This window comes from Pleurodeles waltl, chromosome 11, assembly GCF_031143425.1.
Source record: "Pleurodeles waltl isolate 20211129_DDA chromosome 11, aPleWal1.hap1.20221129, whole genome shotgun sequence".
Classification (NCBI taxonomy): Eukaryota; Metazoa; Chordata; class Amphibia; order Caudata; family Salamandridae; genus Pleurodeles; species Pleurodeles waltl.
In genome coordinates this window covers 805,928,494-805,955,672 of record NC_090450.1, presented here as the reverse complement: position 1 = coordinate 805,955,672, position 27,179 = coordinate 805,928,494, and the positions used below count along the sequence as shown (strand labels likewise).

The following is a 27,179-nucleotide window of genomic DNA, read 5'->3' as shown; positions in this document are numbered from 1 at the left end:
CCACAGCGCCGCCTGCAGAGGGAATCCCGAGGCTTCCCCTGACCGCGACTCTTTGAACCTAAAGTCCCGACGCCTGGGAGAGACCCTGCACCCGCAGCCCCCAGGACCTGAAGGACCGGACTTTCACTGGAGAAGTGACCCCCAGGAGTCCCTCTCCCTTGCCCAAGTGGAGGTTTCCCCGAGGAATCCCGCCCTTGCCTGCCTGCAGCGCTGAAGAGATCCCGAGATCTCTCATAGACTAACATTGCGAACCCGGCGCTTGTTTCTACACTGCACCCGGCCGCCCCCGCGCCGCTGAGGGTGAAATTTCTGTGTGGGCTTGTGTCCCCCCCGGTGCCCTACAAAACCCCCCTGGTCTGCCCTCCGAAGACGCGGGTACTTACCTGCAAGCAGACCGGAACCGGGGCACCCCCTTCTCTCCATTCTAGCCTATGTGTTTTGGGCACCACTTTGAACTCTGCACCTGACCGGCCCTGAGCTGCTGGTGTGGTGACTTTGGGGTTGCTCTGAACCCCCAACGGTGGGCTACCTTGGACCAAGAACTGAGCCCTGTAAGTGTCTTACTTACCTGGTTAACCTAACAAATACTTACCTCCCCTAGGAACTGTGAAAATTGCACTGTGTCCACTTTTAAAACAGCTATTTGTGAATAACTTGAAAAGTATACATGCAATTTTGATGATTTGAAGTTCCTAAAGTACTTACCTGCAATACCTTTCGAATGAGATATTACATGTAGAATTTGAACCTGTGGTTCTTAAAATAAACTAAGAAAAGATATTTTTCTATAACAAAACCTATTGGCTGGATTTGTCTCTGAGTGTGTGTACCTCATTTATTGTCTATGTGTATGTACAACAAATGCTTAACACTACTCCTTGGATAAGCCTACTGCTCGACCACACTACCACAAAATAGAGCATTAGTATTATCTCTTTTTGCCACTATCTTACCTCTAAGGGGAACCCTTGGACTCTGTGCATGCTATTCCTTACTTTGAAATAGCACATACAGAGCCAACTTCCTACACACACCCACACGCGCACCCATATACACACATGCACACACGCATACCCACCTCCACACACGCATGCACATACATACCCACACACCAGAATACACACCAACATACCTTGTCACACACATGCATCCACAACACACAACTCACAAATCACTCATGCACCCAAAGTGACTCACAACCGCATGCACGCATCCCAAAACATACACACCCCCCATACACACAACATCCCCCACCCCCTCTCCGGTCGGAGAATCCGACTTACCTGCTTGCAGAGGGTCCTCCGGCTGGAGTCGGTCCACAGCGCTGCGGTCAGCAGCAGCGTCCGCCAGCACAACACCAGGCCGTATCATTGCTCATGATACAGTCAGCAGTGTTTTGCTGACGTAGTGGTGCTGCTGTCAGCAGAGCTGCCTTACCGCCTTCCGCCGCCATGGCGGCTGTGGTGTTTCGACAGGTTTGTGGCGGAATACTGCCGGCGGTCAGGATACGCGTTGCCGGCTGGTAGCCACGGCGGCGGTATGTTGGCGGCCGTGGCAGTCAATACCACCAATGTTGTAATGAGGGCCTTAGTGTATGCAGAATACTTATTGGAAAGGGAATTGAAGATCAGATCTCAGAATTCCCTTCATTGGGAGGTTTCCAAAAAGTCACTTATTATGCCAGACCAGAAATTCAGACTCAAAGTGAACCCTCCAGAGTAGCATCAAGAGGCTGCTTTTACACCATGAGAAAAGCACCCAGGAGCATATACACTTCCGAAGACAGTTGAAAACTGGTTTAATTCCTAGATAACTGAACCATCTGCATCCTGGCAACAGAGCCCAGAAAACAGTCACACTCTTAAGCGCAATCTTCAGATTACAACCCACAAACTGCACACAACTCAACCTGCAAACTGATTTCATTATGCAAATAAGATGGACTGACCTTTGGTTCGACACGGCATTGAATAGTTAAGTACTTCCATTTATAGCTTTTATGGCCCACAATAATACTAAAACCACAATACGCAGCAGACAGCAAAACATTGTAACTTATACCTATTAGGTTCACATAATACACATCTTCTATGAGGGTTGGCCATCACCAGCATGTACCGCCAAAAAACTAAACACCACAAAATGAACAGGCATGGCATAACTGAAGAGATCTGTCATGCATTACTGGACAATTTTGGAGGACTTCTATATAGTCCATGCACTGTAGGTCTCAAATATCTATACAATCCGACCGCTTATTTACATCTCACATAGACTCTCGGATATGGGATGATTATAAAAATGCCTGTCCCTACAGATCTCACCACTTCGCTCTCCCTCCAACCATGCCAGCTCAAGACCACAACTATACACAAAATCTCAGAAAGGACAACCCAGTGGAGGAACCAGCTAAGCAGACTATCATATGTAATACCATAAAGGGACCTGAAGAGCAGTTCAAAGCTACCAGCATACTGAAAACCATAAAACTGTGCATCTGTCTCCTACACTTCACCATTCAACTGCTACATGCTGCATTCCATACCGCAATAGCCGCACCTATGTGGTCATCACACATGGCATAAAAATACCTCCCACATAGGATGAAAACAAAAACAACATCCTTATAACCACATGTGCTATGTGGTGTAGCATGCTAAAGCAAGAGTTTTAGCGCCCCACATAAGGGCTAGTAAGCACTTTATAAATGCTTCAATACAATACAATTCACACAAGTCATTTATCAAGTATAAAATGAAAGAAAGTTAAAAGAGGGGTATAAACATTGAGGAATGGTAGTTCATACTAGGTTTTGAGGAGGAAATGTCTTCAGCATAGCTATAAAGAGTGTGTTACTGGAGAAGTTCAGCCTGTTCAGATTCTTCGTTGCTCAAGCTTAAGCCTTGCAAAATTCTATATATTCTCCTTTGGAGTAGGCCAAGCACCAGCTTTGGAATGCACTGTCCTGAGCAGCACTATAAAACAAATGAAAAACATGTGAGATAGGGGCTATAGAGAGATGGGCCACTATTGGAGGGTAGTAGTGAGGGACTCCGTGGAGAAGGTTGTCATTGGGGGGCACCAAAAAAGACTGCCACACTGGGTACCACCAGCACTAATGCCAACCCCGTGCGAGTGGGTGCTGATCAGGTACAGTTGTGACTTTCGGTTGTCCATATGGCTTCCTGCCCAATCATGTGGCTGGGTGGTAAGTGAAGGTCTGTGTAAATGGCTCAGCAGGTTCAAAAGAAAGACACAGTCAGTTTCTGGTATGGTGGAGTCTTGGCTGAGCTGGCAGGACTTCGATGAGTGCAACATACTTACACTTTCCTGTCACATATACTTTTGCACCTGTGAATAGGTGTACCTGGTTTGTGGGAAACAAAGAGGCTAGTCAGGTGCTGAGTCATTGACGGCCAGAGTGTTCCAAGGGTGGGGTAACTCCAGTGTTTACTGGTGGCTGCAGATTCTGGGCACCGGCAGTCATGACTCATTTTTCATCATCAGACTTTGACCCATATCAAGCGAGGGAAAGTTAGGAAAGAGAAAAAGGTAAAAGACAGGGAAAGTGTGACAAAAGGAGAAAGCAGGAGTGAAAAACGACTTGCAAAATTGAGATAATGAAAGATGAAGTGCACAAAGGAGCCTGGGGTGAAATCAACACCCAGTATGAAGCAATGTACTAAGAAAAGCTTTGAGTCCCTGCAAATAATTTTCACAAGTTAAGGACTGGATAACTGTGGGAAAGTAGCCTCTCTCTTGGCATGGTTACCCCCATGTTCTGCCTGTTGTCAGTGTGTTTGACTGTGTTCACTGGTAGCCTGCTAACCAAGGCCCGTGATTATGCTCTCTCCTCTAAATTTGGTTGCTAGTAACCTTTTGTCCCCACAATTGGCATATTGGTGCCCCCATGTAAGTCCCTAGTATTTAGCACCTAGGTACCCAGGGCATTATGGTTCCAGGTGATCCCTATGGGCTGCAGCAGTTATTCTGCCACCATAGTGCGTCCGTGCAAATGGTTCTGCAGGCCTGCCATTGCAGTCTGTGTGAACCGGGTGCATGCACCCGGTTTCACTACAGGTCACGGCACCAGGTCACTGTAAGTCACCCCTATAGTAGGCTCTCTTAGACCAGAGGGCAGGGTACAGGTACCTGTGTGTGAGGGAACCCCTGCACTAGCAGACGTGCCCCCACGAACTCCAGCCTCATTTTATTGGACCTTGTGAGTGCGGGGATGCCATCTTATATGTGCCCCGGACATAGGTCACTGGTTTTGCTTTGAAGGGCACAATTAGTGCCCTCCATGCATAAACTAGTCCACACCAGTTCAGGGAACCCCCGTCCCTGCTTTGGTGCGAAACTGATCAATGGGACGAGGAGTGACCACTACCCTGTCCATCACCACCCCAGGGTGAAGCTCAGAGCTCCTCCAGAGGGTCCCTGGGTTTGTCCATCTTGTTTCCAAGGTTAGCAGGGAACTCTGGGAGCATCTGAGTGGCCAAGCCAGGAAGGTAACGTCAGAGACACCCTTTGATAGGTAGTTACCTGGTTAGGTGACCAATCCCACTCTTTGGGCTATATAGGGTCTTCCTCAGATTCGGCTTGAAAGATTCCAGCAGGACTCATCTGCAACCTCTGCTTGGACTTCTGCCTTCTAGAACCGCGACTAGACCCTCCAGGAACCTACAAGCAGCAGATCCACGAGGAAGACTCTTCTGCAACATTGTATCCAGAATCCCTGCCAGCTTTGCAACATTTCCCTGGCCGTGTATCCTCAGAAGACTGCAACTCTTCAGCCTGCACAAGAAGAAGGAGGAATCTCCCTTGTGGTGAATGCATCACTATCTACAGGTACCTGGCTGCAACAATGTCCAGCTGTGTGGATCTCCCCTAATCCTGAGCGGCATGGGTCCTGCATCACGGGTGGTGGTCCAGAGAGTCTCCCTTGGTCCTCTTTAACAGCTGTCACACTTTGGTGGTGGTACGTCAGCCGGACCCGCTCCCTTTCCACTCCAAGCAAGACAGTACCGGGTGCACTGTGTCCTTTGCAGCTGCCAAGGTTCGTTTGCTTCACCTCAAAGGGGAACTTCAGGCAACGTGTAGCTCCAACTCCTGGTACTCCCTCCTGCAACTCCTTGGCCTCTGCGTGGTCCTCTGCGACGTGCAAGCAACTTCTGTGATGCTGCGTGGGCTGCTTCTGTGACTTCTGTGTCCCTGTCCTGTGGGACACCTGTGGGTGCTGCCTCTGCTCCTGTGGGCCTTCTGTGAAGCGGAGGGCCCCCTGGGACTTCCCCTCCTGGGTAGAGTCCTCCTGGACCTTGCTGGTCCCCGGCAGCACCTCTTTTCCTACAACCACGAATTTGCCTTTGCCAAGGCTTGTTGGTGGAAATCCTTCCCTGACACCCATCTGCAATCCAGCTTCCTGCGTAGGACACCTTTTGCATGCATCAGAAACTCTTCTCCGGCTTCTGTGCTGCAGTGCTGCCCTGTCTTCCTTCTTCATCGCCCAACTCCAAAAGGTTCCTCCCGGTGGGTAGTATCTTGTACTCCCCCTGGACTCCACAGACACTTCTGGACTTGGTCCCCCCTCCCCACAGTCTCCATCTTTGGTAATCCACTGCTGGTTCCTTGCAGAGTGTTCCGGGTGTCTTATTTTTCTTCTTTCTGTCCTTTGGGGTGGTTTTGATGAAATCCAGTGTTTTACTCCTGCACTCCTGGTCGCTGGGGGGTATTACATTACTTACCTGTGTTGTATCCTCGTACTCCTAGCTCCCCTCTACCAGATTTACTTACCTAGGTGGGGGCCCTATGTTTGCATTCCACTTTCTTAGTATATGGTTTGGGCTCACCCTAGGGCTACTATTGTTTATTGCTATTTTACACTGTTTTCTAACCTTTTTATGCCTCTGTTTATTAGTGTATATATATATTTATTGTATTTACTTACCTCCTATGGAGGGTTGCCTCTCTTGTATTTTCTGATACTGTGTTCCAAAAATAAAGTACCTTTATTTTTAGTATAAACAAGTGTTTTCTTTCTTGTGTGTAAGTACTGTGTGACTGTAGTGGTATCGCATGAGCTTTGCATGTCTCCTAGAAATGTCTTTGCTGCTCATCCACAGCTACCTCTAGAGAGCCTGGCTTCTAGACACTGCCTACACTTCACTGAGAGGGGATTCCTGGAACTGGTATAAGGTGTAAGTACCGCAGGTACCCTAAACACACCAGGCCAGCTTCCTGCGATAACTGCATGTGCTGAAAGTAGGCCAGACGCTGCCAGCAGCCTCCATACCATGTGTCTGTTGGTCATTACTTTTGATGTTTGTTTTTATCTGCACTGCAGCAGCACATCTGGACCATTTACGACCCCTCCCATCCCAACCACACTCCAGCTGCAGCCTTGGAGGACAAAGCATCCCGGCGTCGCTATGGCGACCAAACCTCAACAGCCGTTGGCTGGTTTCCATACTCTGTGGCTTCCAGAGAGGAGTGCGCTGGGGATTTCAGAAACTTGCTTGATTTTATTGAACATTTTCACCTAAGTCGACTTCTTTTCCGGTAACACGATGTTAGACTTAAGAGGAAATCAAGATTATGTTAACATTACAGCAAACACACAATGCACAAAGATTCCACCTGACCATTGCATGCCCTCCCCAAACCCAAAACCCTGACTTTTCTCCATCACAAACGTATCCCTTTGTCTTTCACTCCCAACCCCCTCTTACAACTAAGTGAATTGGTTGTTAAATTAAAAGGCAATATTTGTATTTTTAAACCCCTTCCACTCAGATAAATTGTTTTTAAAACTGAGTGGTTCACACTAATCGTGTTTCTCGCTATTTAATTCGAGCTAAGCATGTATTACCATGCAGCGGCAGTGGCAGCTGGCACAGAAGCCAGAAGTAGGGACAGATCTGTTTTAGGGAAGTAAAATTAAATCTGAGAGCCACAAATTCCGTGCAATTGTCTTGGCATCTGTTTCATGCACGAAACCAATAAGACACAGTGTCACCAGTCCAGCAGAAGGTCAAACATTAGCATAAACCAGGCACAGTCATTAGAGCAGGCCTTGCTCACCTCTCATCTTAGATGTAACAGTTAAAAAATTGACCTTACTAGACAGTAGTTCATGTATTAGAAAAGTACTTGATTTCCATACAATTAACAGAGCTAATTGATTTCCTATGGCGCTTTACACCTGTGTCCATTGCTCATTCATACTAACAAGATCTCGCTGTCCTTATGTTCTAAATTATGGTTCTTAAAGTTGCATTTCAGAATTCCTTAATGCTAGATCTTTAAGTACTTAATGTACCAGTCTTTGACTTTGTGCCTGCCTTCCGGATTTCATTAGGCACTGAACCAGGTTTGATTGCTTCTTCAAAAAATGAAGTGTATTGGTCCAGCCAAAATTGCTTTTAGTTCTTAAAGGAATCTTGGGCAAGTCCCAAATTAAGTTGTTTTCTTACTTTCTTCTCAATAAGTGTATAAAAATGTGTCCATGCCCTACCTGCAGGAAATACTTGACCTGGCAGGTGCAGATTGAAAGGAACGGCCTTCTATGACTCGGGTGCAGAAAATTATTCATAAGCGGTCTAATGCTTCATGTTCATTTCTAACATTAAATGCAGGCAATATGCACCCAACGTGGAGACACTACCTGTACTTATATGTGAGCCAATGTATACACATCTGTGCATGCCCATGCTAGAAACATATGTAGGTCCATCTATAGAAATGTGTGCTCACATATGCATGTACTTGCTAGACACACAGGTATGCCCGTGTAGAGAAATATGTGCTCACCCATGAGCATGACCCTCCTAAACACACTAGTAGGTCCATGTATAGAAATCTGTGAACCACGTGTGCATGCCCCTGCTACAGACACAAGTACGCCCATGTACTGAAATGTGTGCTCACAAGTGCGCATGCCCCTGTACAGACACATGTAGGCCCACCTATAAAAATGTGTGCTCACACATGTACATGGCAATGCTAGAGATATGAAGGTCCATGTATAGAAGAAATGTGTGCTCACACGTGCATGCCCCTGTACAGACAGTGTTCGAAGTGCAATAAAAAATGTATGTGAACTGTAATCTTGAGAGCAATGGGTGGGATCTAAGGTGTCGTTCAAAAGAACAAAGCATTCTGTGCTGTTGGTCCTGCACCATCAGGTAACTGCATTTCAAATAACACACACCTTAAATGAAAAATAAAGGCAAGTTAAACTAATCCGAGAGAGGTGCGCTATTTTAGGTTATGAAACCTCTATTGGTTAATGTGGTCCCTGTTCATGTTTGTTGGTGCAGTGAGGAACAGTGGCGGGTGTTTTCAGTGTTGAGGCCCCAGCCTGTGATAGAAAGCACTGTGCATATTTCATTATTTTAAGCTTGCCAGCGCTGTCAGAAAATGAGCAAAAAAGATATAGATATGACTGAAAAAAATGTGCTTCCAAAATATAGATTTTAGTGCTAGACTGAGAGTGTAAACAGTTTTTATAACGGTCTATTAAAAGCAGACACTCCATGGGTCAGTTTTTAACACCTTTGGAATATCCCTAAAAAAGAATTAATCGTTGTCCTCACGAAGCTTCAAGAATGCCAACATCCAAGCAGCTTTTACATCTGCAGATTAACCAACTGCGCACACTTGCATTTCTTCCAGGCGGCAGAACCCTGGCACGGCTTGTTTCTTCTTTCACTCTCTGTCCCTCCCTAGACTTCGCAGCAGTGGAGATTGACTCCCTAACATCCATTTCGTTCATCTGAGGTGTCTTAACTTTTGGAATTAACCATCCTGTCCTCAAAAAAAAAAAATTAAAAAATACGGACAGGTCGTGCACCTCAGATCTCGCCTACTTTTACCTCTGGCTACAGACACACATAGGCCCACTTAGAGAAACGTGTCCTCACACGCCAAGTGTCGAACAGGCGCAATGTGAGCACGCGTGGTTTTCCTCGGGAACGCCGGAGGTTGTACATTGGGAAGTGATTTCTGGTCAGGGCCTGCTCTCTCTCTCTCTCCGCGGCACGCGGATATCCGCACACTCTCCCGGGCCCATGCTCTCTTCCCCCTCCCTAAGCACAGAATGACTGCATATGCTGAGTCAGAGGCCCGGAGCTCATTCTCACCCGAGCCCCCAGAGGCTCCGAAACCATCAAACGATAAAAGGGCTCACTGGGGACTCTTCTATCAGCTGGGCCACTGCGCCCCCTCAATCCGCCCGGCCACTGATGCCTGCAGCCTTCGCTGGCCCTGCGCGGCCGCCCATGTCCGCTCACATCTCCGCCCCACTCCTTCGAGGTCTCCTGCTAGTGACTCGCCATCTTCTCTTCTGTTCACAGTCGTTTAATTGCAACCCTTCGTCTTTCCCCCGTCGAGATTTTCCCACTGACCCCCTCTCCTCTGTTCCATTCCCACTGTGTCCTAGATCTCCCCATGCACACTGTGTCCCTGGCACAACCAGACCCACTTGTAATCCAGTTACCCATACTTACTCTCCCTCCCATCTGTCTCTATTCGCACTCTCCCTTTCGCCACCCGGGCCCTCTTGTGTTTGTATTCTCCTGTTCACGCCCTTTCATGTGTATCCCCTTCACCCATTCACGCCCTTGTACTAAGAGCACTCCTCCCCCTTGACTTTCACTATAATATTTAAGCTCCTTCTCATCTCTTACATTCATTCGCACTTTGGCATTTTCTCTCACTCTCCTCTCTCCGATGTAGCCATCCCGCCTTCTACCATGCTCACTGCTTTACTTTTCACCTTCTTTCCTCTTTCTCGTCCCCAAACATATTTCTTTCTCCTCTCCCATTCGCTTTCCTATTTACACACTCCCCCATTTGCACCCCCACAACCATTTTTCATTTACATTCCTACACATCTGTGCAATTGACTCGTTTATTTGTACTCTCTTAATCATTACCTCCCTATTTACACTTCACCCGCCGCTCATTATGCAATTACAGCCATATCGATATTCACTCTCCAATGTACACGCTCTCCTCCTCCCGTGTCCTTTCCTTACATCAACCCCTCTGCCACAACCAGTCTCAAATTATTATTCACTTTCACCTCTCCCATTCACTTTTATATACACTCATTCCCACTCACTCTCATATTTACACTCTTTCTCCTTTCTACTATTCACTCTATTTACACACTCTGCTCTGCCCCATTCACCCTCCTGTTTACACCCCTTCTAGCTTCTTACAATCATAACCTCATATTTGACTTTCCCCTTCTATTTACACACTCTCCTCTCTCCCATTCACTTTACTATTTACACTCCTTACTCCCTCACACTCACTTTCCCATTTACACCACCTATTTTCCATCCACACTCTTATTTAAACTCCCTCTCACCTCTCGTATGCGCCATTGTCACATGTGCACCCCTCTGTAGATTCTTATTCCCACTCACACACATTTACGCCCCTTGCTCATCTCGCTACTTCATATTCTAGGCTTCCTTCCCTATTTATACGATCTCTTCTTGCGCTACCATTCATGCTCTCTACATTCAGACACAGACCCCTCCTCAGGGGCGTAGCTACCGATACAACAGAGCAGGAGATGCAGTGGCACCGGGGCCCAGAGATCTGAGGGTCCCTCTAACCTCAAACTGTGATTGCTTTTTTTCGCTGCTAAACTGTATAAAGGGTGCCTGTAAGGAAATGTCTCTTTTTTGCACATTCACCCCCAAGGGTTTGGGCTGATGCTGCTGTATTTTTCGAATCTAAAAGGGCACCCAGGTCTGCTAACCAGACCTCAGTGCCAGTGCTATGACCCTTAAAAGTATATGTTTGATTGGCTTGTGCCGAATTGATATAATTTTACTTCCTTATAAGTCCCTAGCATATGGTATGATGGGTACCCAGAGGCTGTAATTTAAAGAGTCCCACCAGGGCACAGGGCAGCAGGACTTATTGTGCCACCCTGGATGTGGCAATGTGGAAACATGTCTCCCAGCTTTCCACTGCAGACTGGTATATCAGTTTTAAACTGCTAACTCAACTTTGTCATTTAAACCAAGAGCAAAGCCCAAACATCCCTTTTCAATATAAATGTCTCCCCTACACCAGGCCTATCGAGCCCTAAGGCAAGGCGCTGTTTATTAAAAAGCAGGACATATTTTAAATGTACTGACAGTAAAAAAAAAGAAAAAAACTAAAACATTTTTACTGCAGAAGGACTTGTAGCACCATTGGCTAGTACAGGGTTACCCGCTGAGAACTCAACTGTGCTAACTGCTGAATAGGACTACTGAAGTTGGTACTTCAAGGTATTAAAAAATAATCATTACATTAAGCCCGACTTTTTGCCAAAGTTGAGCTTATTGCAACTTTTAAACAAATGCAACTTTTAGAAAGTTGCCATTCTGTTGCCCACATTTTCCAGTGGCCATTTACAGATGCTGGCCACAAGACAGCCTTCTGCCCTCCTGGGGAGAAGTGCAAATGGCTCCCAGGAGCTGGAACAATAGAGGCCTGCCACTGGAAGAGGTGTTACCTCCCCCTGGAAGGAAGCCACATAGGAATAGGCGAGCTTCAAAGAAGAAGCCACCTTTGAAGGGCTATTGGTGGACACACACAAAAGGGGCTGCTCTTTGGTTCAGGTAGATGGGTTGGCATTGGGGACAAAAGGGGAAGACCAGCTGCGAAACTAGTGGGTTTGTAGCCCTCAGGTAGCCTCACCTTTAGGTTGGGCTACCAAGCTCCACACACAGAGAGAAGGGGAGAGTCATCTTGGGAATAAGCCGAATAATGTACTCTGAGATAGCTAGAGTCCACAGATTGCAGTACGTTGTCATCAGACAGGAATTGTGCTTGTAAATCATTGTCTAGGGACCACAGCATCTCTGAGGGCACTTTCTGAACATAAATATGGCACCCCTAACCCCAGGCCTCTGATCATGAGTGGATTGGAGAGCAGACTGAAGAAGGATTTCCCAATTGTTTCCTGGACCTGGCAAGACATGATGCACCATCTGCTGGACTAAACCTGCTGATCTTTGGGGTAGCAAAGAGAGGATTGTGTCTGTGGTACCTGGCCCAGCCCCAGACATAAGAGTTGAACTCCAACAGTCAGTTGGCTGACTTCCTGTTACAGCACCAGGGACACAAAAGCCGAAGAAGCCCACCATGGGAAATCACTAGCCACAATCACTTGATCGCCACTGAACGCAGTCGTGTAGCTGGGAGACCAAGTTCTGAAAGTCAAATGTTGCACCCGAGTCTGGCCAAACTGAGAGAGTCATTAGAGTGTGGTTTGGTCACCCAAGGAGGACACAATGCCCCTTGAAAAAGGGAACCATTAATTTTGTTGTGAACGGAGACCAGTAGTCCAGTAGTAACTGGACTTTTGCTGGACCAACCAGACTTTGAGGGGCATCGATCACCCCACCATGACAGTGGACCAAGGAGTAGCCCGAGGAAGCCACCCATTGACTGCACATCCTTCTCAGCACCCTACAGCATCCTGTATCCCTTGTATCAGAACCACTCCATTGAACTCTATGACAGTTCAGCCATAGAGCCTGTAACTGGGCTGGAGACTGCTTTGGTGTCAAAGTAACTGTCCTACAACTCCTTACTGCCCCTCATGACCTGATCCCTGCCGGAGTATGTCACCCGAAGTGGGCTGGGGTATCCAAACACAACCCTTTAAAAGTTTTACAATGTTTCTGTGGTAGTTGCTAATGCTCTTTTGCATTTTGAATGAAAAGCTGTGATTTACGTTTTGCTTAAAAATCTATATCAAAATACAAAGCATCAAAAATGCCCTATACTCATGTCTCAAGAGAAAAGCCCTCATTAGGTTTTTAAAGAACCCTCACCCACTAACCTAACTTGTGGCATGCTTCATCATACAGTTCCCACCCGAGATGCCTGGTGCATCCGGGTGTGCTGCAATGCTTGAATGACAGTGGAGCAGGTTTTTATGAGTTGTGACAGAGCCAAAACTACCTCAAGGTGGACTGTCCCTTAAGGTTATATAAATTGTGGACACTTTTGACAGAGTTAAAACCAGTGATGGTGGATCTGATATGAGGTTATAATGATCACCCACATCCTAGGTCGACATGTTTCAGCCAATTATCTGTGCCCACAAAGTCACAATTGCTTTTTTAAGGACCATGTTGCTAAGAAAAACCTAGCCAGTGGCGACATGTGTGCTAAGGATGCAATATTAGTGTTCTTTATTCGTAACTTACGATTTTCACCAATATGATCGATAGTCTAGGTTGGATATAATAAAAGGGCATTATTTAGACATCATGGTAGCACATAGGGCAGAAAGTGTTATGCATAGCCAGCGCAGCACGCTTGTGCCATGCAAATGTCAAATCATGCTTGAACCAGCCTCTCGGCACAACATATGTTATCATCTTGTGACCCAACTCTACAAACCCACCACAATAACAATCGTGTAGTAAGGTGTTGTTCATATCTCTAGCCAGGGAGCATTAGTGCCTCCCCAAGAAGCGTGTTCCTACTTGGAATCTCACAAAGATAGTGCTCATGCATCATGGGTGAGTAACACCTGGATTTCCAGAGGATGGTAAAGGTACTGAGATGGGCAAGACATCTTGATGAAGTAAGTCAGGGGAGAGAGCCTATCAACAACGACTTGACCAAGATTACAGGAGCATAATTCCAAATAATGATTTAGATTCCAGCAATACTTTAGCAAAATAACTGGGTCATTTTTTGCCAACTACCAATATTCCCCAAATTTTGACTACAGGCCCCGCTCTCCGCACAGAGGATCCATGTTGCTAAAGATCAATGCAAGATAAGTATGCCAGAGGTCATGACACTCACAAAAATGTTGCATCATGATTTGTACAAGTGTTTTTGTTCACATTATGCCTTACACCGCGATCCATGAGCATGCATATTGCACTCTCTTTATGAGATTCCACATAGGAACACGCTTCTAAGGCACTCACGCACCCCAGTTACAGATATGAACAACACCTTACTGCACGTTGTCATTGCCGTGGGTTCATAATGTGGAGACACTGGACGATTATACATGTTGTGCCGGAAGGTTTGTTTGCAGGGTACAAGCGCGCTGCACTGGCTATGCATAACGCTTTCCGTGCTATGTGCTACCATGATGTCTAAATAATGCCTTTTTATTATATCATATTATTATTATATATTTTTTTCTTATAAACATATTTTTATTATATCAAGGCAGGATGGAGGGGATAGGGGCCTGCACAAGGAAACTGCAGGAGAGGGGGCAGGAGCAGCAAGCTCACCATGAAGAGCACGCAGGATGGGCACTAGAAGCACAACACACCATGGAGGGCAAAAGTGAGATTATAAGAGACAATGGGGAAGGTGGGAGGGGACTGGGGCAGAAAGCTGACCACACTGGGCAGGTGGGAGGGGATGTGGCAGCACAGAAGACCATGCATGGCAAGCAGAGGGTTAGTGGCAGCACAACTGCCATGGTGGGGTCAGGGTCATGCACAAAGGACAACGGAGGAGAGAAGGGAGGAGGAGGGGCTGGACACAGACAAGAAAGGGCAGGGCAAGGGGCTTCACAACAGACCACGTAGGGCAGGCAGGAGGAGCAACTGCAGCACAACAGAGCATGGAGGGCAGAAGGGAGTGGCAGCAAAAAGGACCATGGAGGACAGGAGGGAGGGGCTAGAGGCATGCAACCCGGACGGGCAGAGTGGAAGTGGCAGGGACAGGCGGCAGCCATCTGACCATCCTAGGCAGGTGGGAGAGGCAGTGGCAGTTCAACAGAACACTCAGAGTAGATAGGATGGGCAGTGGCAGGTCCATGCAACACGGTGGGCAAGAAAGAGGGAGCTGGGCCATGCACACAGACTTCAGAGGACAGGGGGAAGTTGGACATCTGAGAGACCCCTCTCCATCATCAACCCCGTTGCTTCTGTTGGGAGAGGCAAACTGCCATTGTGTTGATGGCCCAAAGGAGGTCACTTTTCAGCTGGGGTGGGGCTCGTCTCAAGACAGTGGCCTGCTGGGGCTATTTAAAAGCCTTATTAATTAAACATAATTGTAAAGGCAGCCACAGTTAAAGGCTAGGTCGAGCTGGGGTTGTTGTAAGAGATGACATGAATGAGCTCCTGTGTGACCTCGATGTCAGGAGTTATTTTGGGTCTGATCTGCAGCTGTCACCCCCTCAATAGCTGTCCTCCAGAGAGAGGATGGTCGGAACAGCTGGGTTGTTTTGGGTGGGGGGGTGGTGGGAAAGAAGAGAGAGGGGGGAAAAAATTACACAGGGCCAGATGGCGGTAGATAGAAGGTAGTGAGAGAATGTGGCATCACGACCTAAGCTGCCGACTTTGGAATTGGGGAACTGGGTTCGAGTCTCAGTGTCGGATCAACATCCTTCGAGTGTGGGCAAATCACTCAATCTTCGTGCCTAAAGCATCATGTGACCTTGTGTAATGTAACTGGTACTGATGTAAAGCGCTCCAATACCGGCGGGTCGAGTTTGAGCTATAAAAAACTGCAAAGTAAACAGTATATGTATAGGCAGGCCGCGGGTGCTCACAGGTTGGGAATTCGGGTGCTGGCTCTGGTACTGGCACGTGGGAGGCGGAGTGGATGGAGGAGCCCTGGGGGAGCAGAGCATGCCCAGTGACAGACTAACAAGAAGCGCGGGGATGCGAGAGATCTCGATTCCGAAATAGAGCGGCAGATGACACAGGGAGGGGGCCACGGCTCAGGTTTTAGGAAAATTGCCAGAACTGTATTGCCGAGGGCAAGAAGTGGAAAAAGTCTGTCAATCCCTGTATTAGGGTAAGCACGCTTCCCGTTTATGAGGTGGACAGTCCCGTGTTCTCACTATCTTTCCCGACGGGCCGGGGTAATGCTCTTGTGCTCTCTTTCTGACACACCCCGGCTCTTTCGACCACTCTCTCTCTCGGGGGGACGCAGAGCGCTATTGAGGGGGTGACAGCTGCAGACAAATCCCAAAATAACTCCTCACATCGAGGTCACACGGGAGCTCAGTCATGTCATCTCTTACCACAACCCCAGCTCGTCTCTTCCTGTAATCGTGACTGCCTTTACAAAGATTTTGATTAGAAAGGCTTTTAAAGGGGCCCAGGAGGCCACTATCTTGAGCGGGCCCCGCCCCAGCTGAAAAGCGGTCTCCTTTCGGCCCTCAACACAATAGCAGCTTGCCTCTCCCAACACGAGCGGGGGCGGAGGGCGCAGCGGGGGCTGTCAGACGTCCGATGCTCCAGACCGGATCCCAACAGGCCTTGATTGAGGTTATTTTACAGATATGGCGGAAAGGGGAGGTTCCCTGGTGGCCTCTTTTTACCCATTCACGCAATGACCTGTCTGTGGTTCTTGCTCTGTGAGGAAAGCTAAGGCAACAATGCCCGTGTCAGAACCAGATTGTTAGGATGGAGAGCTAATATCGGTCCCAAACATTAGATCTGCCTGCAACGCTGGAGGCCAACTGGGATGCAAGGGCAGAGCTGAATGTGGGTGTCACAGCAGTGACAGGTGACTGGCACGCTAACATCTGATGTGATCTGTAGGGCTCGTAATAAGGTATGCACAAAGCTAACCCAATCTGATCATTCCGGTGTCGGTAAACAGAGAACCATTAGACACGGTATTTTATAGCTGCAAAACTGGGGTTTAGGCGCTATATAAAATCAAGATAGTATAGTATTAAAACGGCTGACGTCATTTAGCCCAGAATTGAGGTGCAGAGGAAGGTGTGTTTGTATGTTTCTGTGCTGGAGGTCTGAAAAGGAATTGGGGGGGGGGGTCCACTGGCAGAGCTCTGAGCGGCGCACAATCAAAGCGCTACATTTTTCGATTCCTCCACCGGTTATCGCATTAGAAGACGTCGGTTCCCTTCGGGGCGAGAGAATGTCCTGCTCCGGCAGGTGCGGCCAGCGCCCTCCGCCCAGGGCGGGGTCAGACTCTGTCTCTCACCACAGGATCCGCACCTCAGCTTAAGTCAGAGGTTACAAAAAAGACGCCTCTCAACAATGGAAAAAATGACATTTCCTTCTGAAAACACGAAGCAGAGATTTTCCGAGATGCCACGCAGCCGACGGAGTGCACTGCCCTCCACTAACCTGCACTTAACGCTGCCCACACGATGCCAAGCCAGCTGCCAGGCCTCAGCACTAGGGCACAGCGGAGACATGGCAGACAGCCGCACGGCAGCTTCACAAGCCTGCTTCAGATTCATGGGTGGGTCTGTCTGTTACTTATGTACCTCGCTAAAGATTTCAAATATTTTTTTATTCCTCATAGTTGTATTTTAAAGGGCCAAAGGGTGACTGTAACTCTCACGTTTAGTTATACAGGAGAACCGTTCACCTTTTGCAGTTACTTGCCCCGTTCGATGACTCTACATACCAATGACGTCATTCGTCTAATTACAAATGCCGTTCTTCTTGATGATGTCATATAAATGGGAAGGACATTGCATCAAAGTAGAGTGGGATATTTCCCTATATAAGCTCGGCAAGAACCAGCCCTACCAAGCTGTCACTGGTTTCACACTCTGCAAACAGAATCACCATAGCTATCAACAGTGCAGCAGGTGCAACGGCACCTTTTATGAGGGGCATTCTGCACCCAACTATAGGTCATTTACCTTTAACGCATTAAGGCTCTACGATCCCCTGTCTGCCCCTATGAGTGTGATAACATTGCAAGACTGCTGCTGAATTCAGCGCCACGCGTTCCAGCCTCATGTTTTAGCACTGGGATTGTAAGAAGTGGTATTTCGCAGACTTCACGATCTCATAAAAAAAGCGTAAACAGCAATACCATCTTTGAGACACTTTCTGGCTGATGAGACAGTTCAACTCAATTTCAAGTTCAGATACGGAGATCTGAGGTCTTCGGAACTGTTAAACAACCGGATGTGAGAATAAAGTGATTCTGAAAATAGAAGCTCGAAGAATGACATACAGCAACATCTGGTGTCATCACTTCCTATTCCGGGACTATAACTCAATGCTATAGTCAAATTGAGCATCCGTTCTGGAACTGAATGATAGTATTGTTAGCAGAAGGGATGTGGAGGCACCAAGCTATGGGCATCCTATGAAATCTGTAACCTTCAGATAACTTTAAGGGATGCTAACAATCATTCAATGAGTGTTAATAGCGACCGAGGTCTGTCATGCTTGGGCATTTGCACCATAACAAAAAGTCTTCTTGGATACAGCTGAATTCAGGATCAGGTTCAAAACACAACATACTGTACACTAAGCACATTGCCGCAAATGTCCTGGTTCGCTTTAAAAACTGGCATGCCACTACTCTCCAGTCAGCAACTTACAATAAAGCTATGCTGGGATGAACAACATGGTTTGTTTAAGAGGCTAAAGAACAGTGGTAGATCCTCAGAGGTCAGGGCCTGAAACTTAGGCACACTCTGAGTCCATGCCATAAAACCTCCTGGGTTTCTCTTATGACAATTAACCAGGACACAATCTGGGTCCCTTGTACCTCCTCATTAAATCATATGAAAGCAAAGACTTTGGAAAAGCGGCTCTTCTGGTGCTTGTTCTGGCTGGGGCTTCACCATGATGCATGGCACTTCTTAGCTACAGTTCCCAGGTAGCGCAGACCTCAGAACATGATCTAGACAAGTAATGCACTGTTTAGAGATGTGCCTTTTGACAGATGTAGTTCATGGGTAGCACCTACTGGGAAAAGAGCTAATACAGGATGTGTCAGTCTTCATAGTACTTCCAGACACTGACAGTTTTGGAACATCCCAATTCCATTTTGTCAGAAAAGCATGTCTATGGTGGTTGAGCATAGCCCACTGTCTCTGTTAATTTTGGGACTTGTACACTGCTAGGTAAATGCTTTATAAATAACCAAATAAAAATATACAAATAACCAACTAAAAATAAAGTAATTGAGGTGATGCTGCAGAAAAGGTCCAGCAGTCCCACGGCAGAATGTGAATGAATGACCTGATACAAGCACCGCAAACAGATCCAGTTTAGGTTGGGGAGCAGAGCATCCGAAGGGAGAAAATGCCTACAAGTCATACAACCTTTGAGAGTAGGAGGAAAAGGAATCGAACACAATAAACAAATAAATGAGAAATAATGGCTCTAGAGATGTTATTTAAACAACCATGAACAGATAAATTGGTGATGTAGTTACATTTTTGCACTGCAGAACACGGCCCATCATAGACAGTAGTACGAATGTGAGGTGTGCATGCCAAGATATACTCAATCTAATGGGCCTGCACTCTAAACCGCTCACACAGATGTTATGAGATGGACGGAATGTAGAACAAATCAAACATTCACCCCCAGTCACAGATCTGGGTTTAATCCATCAGTTTTTTTGCTCACCATGCCATTCCAGTTTGGACCCAGCCATATGCAAATCAGTCTTGACACAGACTGTGACCATATCTCCCCCTGGCATCTCTTCAAAGAGCTATGTGACCAAAACGTCCACCTTTCGCTTACCTTACTCGTCATGTTTAGAACAACAAGGAACACTGGTATGACCACACCACAAATTAACCATACGAATACCGCAGTGTAGTTGTTGTTCTGGCCTTAGAGATACTCCCTCAAATGTCTTCAACCGATGGCCTTGTCACCCCGTCAAGATTACCACTGGTGGCCTGATAGTTGCCTACACAACTCTCTGGCAGATGCATCAACCCACTCAGCTATCTCACCAGAGTTAGGGGATGCTGCCACCTCCCCCCGATTGTGCTCTCTGTAGAGAGTATCCCTCATTGAGCCTCCCCTGCAGAGTCCTGGTCAATAGATGGTTTCAGAAGTGCTGATGGCCTCTGCTTCTTCATCACAGATTCTGCCCTGGCAGCACTGACATGCTGTCTCCTCAAGCACAGACCACCGTTCGCTATTTATTCTGCTGAATGGCGGGGAGGTGTCAGCTGATGGACGTTTCAATCGATCAACAACCAAAAGAGGAGCCGGAAAAAAAGTCGAATTACATTTTTGCCTAGCAATACAACTTCAACACATCTTTGTCCGCTTAGATTGGTCCATATAGGATAGCTACACGAGACAATGTCCAGGCTCGGGGTTCAATACGTTCTTCTACTAAAGATTTTCTGTAATTAGAGCCAGTTTTTTGTATGACTAGCAAACGTGTCAAGTAAATACACAGTAAGCATATTCTCAGAAGTTCACTTGTATTCTGATCGCATTTCTATCCCAGATGTCCGGCAGCATCAACTATAAACAAACCATACGTTATTAGTTTATTATTTATTACCACTTTCAACGGTTTAATAAAAGCCCATGTCAAAGCACATCACTTTGAGTAAGAATAGATCATGAAGTTGCAAATGGGACAAAGCTCAAGGGTACCGTAGAAGAAACAAATACTCCCCCTTAAAAGGCCACTAACGCAATACAGAAGAATAATTAAAATAGAACTTCTTGGTCCAGAAAAAAAACTTATTTAAACCGTCCTCACAAACGTTTAACGCTTTACTGAAACACAAAGCAAAGAAATAGTTTCCAGGAAAAACAATGACATTGGCTGATGAAGAAAGCTTTAATGTTTGATAAATCTCAAACAATGTTCATAGGGGGGAAACAAATTAACCCTTCTTTGAAAAGTTAAATGCCCCTGTTGGCAGATAACTAAATAAATTATCCTAGAGAAAAACTCGTTTATTGACCTTAAAGGTTTTCACAATTGTTTCAGATAGAGCTTGTACACTGTAGTGAAACTTGGTAGACTGACTCTGAAAAAAATCAATGGTCACCAGAAAAAAATACTTATTTTGTCCAATTGTCCAGAGGAAAAAAGCTCATTGGCAAAAGAGGAAAAGATAACTAGTTCAATCACACTCAGATAAAGCCAATAAAATGTTTGATAATTAAACAGTAATGATCAATTAATTCTTGAAAAATGTCATATGTGATCGAGAAAGACATTAATGAATTATAGCAGGAAAACGTAATTTAATTATCCCTCGTGGCCTTGTACAGCCAGCACGTACATGAAGAGGAGTTGTATCCTGCAGGCAGAAAACAACTCAGTAGCATTCCCTGTTCATGTTGCCTGATTCTGCAGGGCTAAGGCAATCTAGGCTCTGAAACCACAGCAGAACATGTCATCAAACAGCAACTTCCAGGCCAATCGTATCCCCCATCTACACTTTCCCGAAAGTTGCATGGTCTGTCAGCCAGCTTTTCACTCAAAAGCCATTTGAACTCTCAAACTGAGCCTGGGTGGATTATTGATGCATGAACATGCTGAAGTCACCACCCGCTCCGAGTACAACCTCCAGTATTAGTCATCTCTCTTATATATATATATATATATATATTCTTTGTCTCTCTTGCTTCCATGTCAGGTTAACTCTTCAAACACACACTGAAACTGGAGGCACTCACGCCCTTTTTAAATTGCCACCCTGGATAGATAAAGGTTAGAGGGAAACACAATAACAAATAAGGTACCGGAAAAATTATTATGACCTTCTTACCAGCTCGTCTAGGTTTCGTAGGTCGCATATGGTGATCCTTTGTCGACGGACAGGGTAAACTGGAGGTTGGTTGCCTTGGTCATACCCCACCAAATTACTGGTGTTATCAAGATGACCATCACTCATCTGGTCCATAAGCTGGTCCCTCAGCTCCTCCTCGATCTCCTCTTCCATCTGGATGAGCATTGGGGCAAGCATGCCAAACCTCGCACCCCTGCGTGCCACCTCCAGCAGGCACAGCACAAAATTCTTCTCATTCTTCTTGAGAACCAGGTCATTGGTCTCGAACATCAGAACATCCTGGATACCAAGATCCTGCCGGCACCATTGGATGAAGTTGGACACATTATCTCTGGCTACAAAGGAACCCGGCACTACATTCCGGAACTGGAAGATGACATCGGTGCTTGGCAGCCTCATGCGGCCTGCCGCCCCAGGGCAGCGCTGTTGGAATTCCAGGGCAATCCGGTTGACATTGTTAGCGTGCTGGCAGAGGGCACAGCCAGACTCCAGTGCCTCGAGAAAGTTCTCCACTTGGATGTCCAGGTCGTAGAGGGTGTTCAGCCATTCTGCCAGGTCCTCCTTCATAGCTTCCAGGTACTCTTCACTGGAGCGGAAGGGCCGGATGCTTTTGGATGCGGCGGACTGGATGTTGCTTTGGTCAGCCATCTTGAATCAATGGTTCACCTCTCAATCACTAGAAAGCAAGCAATAACTTAGTTGTGAATCAAATATACCACTGATAACTGATACAAGACTGCTTACCAACACAGTACTACAGACAGCAGCAGTAAACACTGTAAGCCAAGTAAATGGCAGAACTCAGAGGCACAAGGGAGTTTATTTCCAGGCCCCTTCATTTGTTGGGTGGGACCACATTTCGGATAATCCATGGTCTCGCTATTAATGGTCATTCTCCAAGGACTGTGGGAGGCCTGTAAAAAGATTACTAGGTGACAAAGTGAACTGCGACGTGAGCAGCAGTCTGCTGAGACCAGTGCACAGACCACGCAGCGGCTCCCTGCCCTTTTCAAGAGTCAACCAAACAATATATTTCCCCTGTTGCACATTTAAGTTTTATCTCCATTTACCAGCCCACGTTGCATCCAAAATGCTCCGTCCCTGCTGCCAGAGGTCGCTGATTTGCCTTAGCCAATCTAACCTCTCAATCAATGCTCCTGACAGCCCCAGGGTGGGTGGGTCCGCCAGGCACCAGCGCACAACAGGAAGTGAAGGGAACACTAGGAAGCAGGCGAGGGAGGGGAGGATGCAGCCTGCGCGCCTTCAAACTTTCCACTTTCCTTTTCACAGGCCCTGTAACACCAGGCTGGGCACATGCGGGCTTCTTGATACAGAGGAGTGTGCAAGAGAGAGCGAGACAGGACTCGGCGAGGGAGGGGGAGAGAAAGAGAGAGGGAACCAACATGAGGAAATGAGAGTAAGAGGAGAGAGCAGGAAAGAAAAACACAGAGAGAGAGAAAGAGGGGCAAAAATATAGTGATTAAAAGAGAAAAGAGGAAAAGCAAATATGGAGAAAGAGTGAGAGCTAGAGAGATAGAGCAGCAGAAGGGGAAGAAAATAGAGGGATCGAAAGAATGTGTGAGAGGCAAACGTGGAAGAAAAAGAAAGATCAAGGAATAGAAAGAGGGGTGAGTGGGACAGCGTCAGAAGAGGCCGAGAAATAGAAAGGAAGAGGGCGGTGCTAGAGTGAGAGAGAAAAGAAAAACGGAGCAAGAGAAAAAAAAAGGAGGAGAGAGGGGGTGAGGAAGAAAGACAGCAATCGGGGTTGGCAGAAAATAAGAGATACAAAAGGAGAGCAATCAGTCACGAGGAGGGTAAGGGTGAAGGTAAAAAAAAAAAAAACAGGGAAAGAGAAAAGCTGAAATTAAACAGCTAATCTTTCCTTAATTTCATTAATTCAGATCAAGTTGACAAATGTGAGAAAAGAGGTTCCCCGGGAAACTCCATTCTGTATATCATTATAGAAGTGATAGAAGTCGAGATGTTGTATTTTTCGTTGCTAATTTTTTTCCATCTATTTTACTACATATTTAAGGACTTTATATATGCGGGTAAGAGAGGCGGAGGAAGAGATGAAGAGGGGTGGGTTTGTCGCTGTGGGTGTGCTTGTCCGTGTTTATGTTTGATTTGGTGAGTGTGCCTCTGCGTGGGAGCTTTGTATGTGTCTGCATGCACGCGGGGGAGGGGGTTGTTTGTGTAGGATTGTGAGTATATGTCTCCAAGGGGCGTAACAAAGGCTCCCGGGATGAGGGGCGGTTGGGCGAGCTCCAAGGGTCTCCTTAAGCACAGCGCCTGGTGTTGATAAGTCCGGAGGGGGTACGTCCCTCCATGCTCTTTGCGAGAGGGGGTGGGGGGTCCGCTTTCGTTACGCCACAGATGCCTCCTTGTGTTTGTGTGTGGAGCAAGCCTTGGGCGAATCTGCTCGTATTTGCTGAGATTGACACCCACATTAGTCGGGGTGGCAAGGGGTGTGGATCTGAGACCTTATCCCCTGAATTTATTTCTGGGCAGTGCATCGCTCACGCCCCATCCATTGATATATCGTGGCAGTGGGAGTGAACGGGGACCCCATGGATTGAATTGTTGAGGATGAGCGAGAGGGCAGGGGATAAAGAGACCCTGTTTGGGGTGTGGGGGGAGAGGGGGTGGCTTCTGTGCTGAATGGTCCTGCTCGAGGGAGTGCATTACCATTAGTGGGGAAGGGGCAACCACGCCCCCTTACTTGAGTTATCTTGCTGGGAGGGCATCTCATGTCTGACAGAGGCGGTGGAAGTAAGTGGCTACCTTCGCACGTTAATAGGACCTTGGTGGTGTGTGGTGAGGTGAAAAGTATTATATGTGTCCTTCCCTTCTCCTGACAGCCTCACGCCCTCCACCCACGCTTTCAAAGGCTCGGATCACGCCCTTGTTTGTGCGTTTATTTTCTTGTTTTTCCTTTAAAAACAACAGTGTGCAACGACCTTCAGCACAAGTTAGCCATAAACACCAGTGCACGCCCAGCTAACATTCCTGCTGCCAGCAACCTGCGCCTTGCCCTGGCTCGCCCCTGGCCTCAGTGACCGCCTCCCTGTCGTTCTCTCTCTTGCATCTTATCCCAATCCTCTCCCACTCAGTTTCTTTATCTTGTTCTTTCGCATAGCATTGCAACCCCTAGCCCTTTGGGGATGTGAGGACCTTGAAATTACAACCACACAATGCATGCAACATAATACCATAGTGACACTTTCTGTGGATAAAATGTGTTGTAAATGTATTGATTACACAGATTGGGTTAGTTTACAGGCCATCCAGGTGTTCATGGTGAGTTCCTTGAATAGCCAACACCCATCCTGAAAAAGCTGGAGCTGTCCCGTTGGTGTTTTCAGCACCAACACACCTAGATTCTTTGCAGCTTGTTCATTTATAGTGAGTTTGCCACCCTACTCTCTACTTTTGTATCATGTTCCTGACGGGTGAGAGCGAGACCCCAGCCAGTCTCTAAAGAGGCCCAGCCCTGGGAGATGACCCCTTATGAGACCTCTTGGCCTTACTCCTCCTCTCCCCCCGACACCCAGGGCAATAAAAGAGGGGTGATCAACCCTCTCCACCCACGGTGGCCCTATGTGCTCAGCTTCAGTCCTAGCATGGGAGCAACACTAGGATGCTGTTGCGTGCGACGTGGCCACATAAATTCCCTCTCCAAGTCTGCTTCTCACTCTGCATTTCCCACTTTCCGTTTTTCTTTTTTTGCCTTTCCTTGCCTTGACCTACAAGGGGTTCTCCCACTATCTGCCTCTGTCCGAGCGTGCCACTGCGTTGTGATTACCACTGTATGTTTTTCTTTCTCTGCAATACTCTTTGTCTCAATTCCACCCCTACTTATGATTAGTTCCTCTCAACCTGTATACCTATACTATGTGTGTCTGTCTTCTCCAATATCTGTGTCTATCTTATGTCTTCCTTTCCTTTTGTTTGTTCATCTTTCTTTTTGTACATTGGCTTGTCTAGCCACTGATCATTCACCTGTTGTCCTTCCAGCCACCAATCGATCCACGTGTTCATCAGACTGTCTGTCCTGTCATCCGTCCACCTACCCATCTATCCATTTACCTTTATCAACCCGTCCACCCTTCAGTCCATACGTCTGTCTAACCATCCTACTCTGACTCTGCTTCTCTCTTGTTTCTTATGCTCCCTCCCCTCTATCCATATACACAAGCTTCTCACTAGCCGCAATGACTCCTGTTTGATATATATATATATATAGCGAGAGAGAGATAGATTGACTGAAAAAACAAAGGTTAAAGTAAAGTTCTAGCTAGGTGAACATTTCTGTGACAACATAACATTTTAAACTCAAAAAACACTGAAATTCACCAGTTACAGTTATCTCTAGTAACTGTAATGCGCACTTTAAATTAACTATAACTCACACTCTTGCTCATCAAATTATAATGTTACTTTAACCATTGTTTTTTTTAGTGAATATCTAAGCTTTTTTAAAATGTAAAGTGATATATAGTTACAGTTCCTGAGTATAACATCACTGTAAGGAATTTTCTAGGGTTTCTTTAATGTAAAATAAGAATTTATTACCACATGTAAAGCCAACCCCACGCAGTGCATGACCAAAGGCCCTGCATCCAACACCCAACAGGTAGCCAACCCTATGCTGCTCGTGGCTTTCCGCAGCATGTGGTTGGCTGCACTCAGGCAGACCTACTGACTTTGTCTGAGTCACAACACCTAAATATAAAAAGTAGGCCTATTGGCTTTATCAAGGGATAAGCATATTGCTATGCATAAAGAAGATCTATCATCTTTCTAAAAAAAATCACCAATATTATTAATCAAATGTTTATTTCAGTAACTCACACAATACAATGTTTAACAATAGTGATTACAACAAAAATGTATAATGAAGATTTAATCAAAATAAATCAACATGTCTATAAGTCTTTCTTTTAACATTGTTTTTATGATTGCATTTTGAGGGCTGAAAATTGTTACAAGAAAGATTCAGACACATTTTTTCTTTTAATAAATAAAACCAACATCCTTCGGAGTCTTTCTTTTAACATTTTTTAGCCCACAACTTGCAATTATAAAAACAACCACACACATTCCTCTCCAGCTGAAGAGCATAGAGCCCCAGCTAGGAGCATTTATTAAAATATGGCACATTATCCTAGGGTCATGTGTTTAATGACCCAGGAGATTTTTTTTAATGTTGCTGGGGGGGCTGCTTCAATCCCTGCAGCTCTCCACAACAGTAACTAAATGCTTGGTCGTGCCCCAGCCTCTTTTAGGGGCACCACAATCATAAAAATATTGTATATTAAAATGAGCGCTCCTTACTAGAAGCAATGAATAAATGTGCTGCTCCTGCTAGGATCCCCGCGCAATTTAGTGGCTAGGGCAGGAGAGCCCCATGCACACCACCTCCCTAAATAATTAATTGAATGTTGGGCCCTGGCCCACCCGGGGGTCATTTACATTTTTTTTTTAATGGTGGCTGCCATTTTGTTCTCCTCCACCCCAATCCTGCCGGAGTACCACAGGATCGCAAAAAAATATATATTTTTTCATTTTTGCCCTAGCGGGAGGGTCCCTTTTGGTCCCTTCAAAAAGGGCAATGGGAGCAGAGTATACCTACAATCTCAGGACAGGGGAGTAAGTATTGTGA

The 27,179-nt window shown here is 46.5% G+C and overlaps 1 protein-coding gene across 3 annotated transcripts in view; it reads right to left on the bottom strand.

Moving 5' to 3' along the window:
• The window catches only part of GAS2L1 (growth arrest specific 2 like 1), a 224,093-nt gene that overhangs the window by 148,638 nt on the left and 48,276 nt on the right, over positions 1–27,179 (bottom strand). For all 3 annotated transcript variants that reach the window (XM_069214573.1, XM_069214572.1, XM_069214575.1), the window contains exon 3: positions 21,494–22,190. In XM_069214573.1, the coding sequence (XP_069070674.1) occupies positions 21,494–22,162 (669 nt within the window). In that variant the 5' untranslated portion in view covers positions 22,163–22,190. The remainder of the gene's footprint in view (positions 1–21,493; positions 22,191–27,179) is intronic.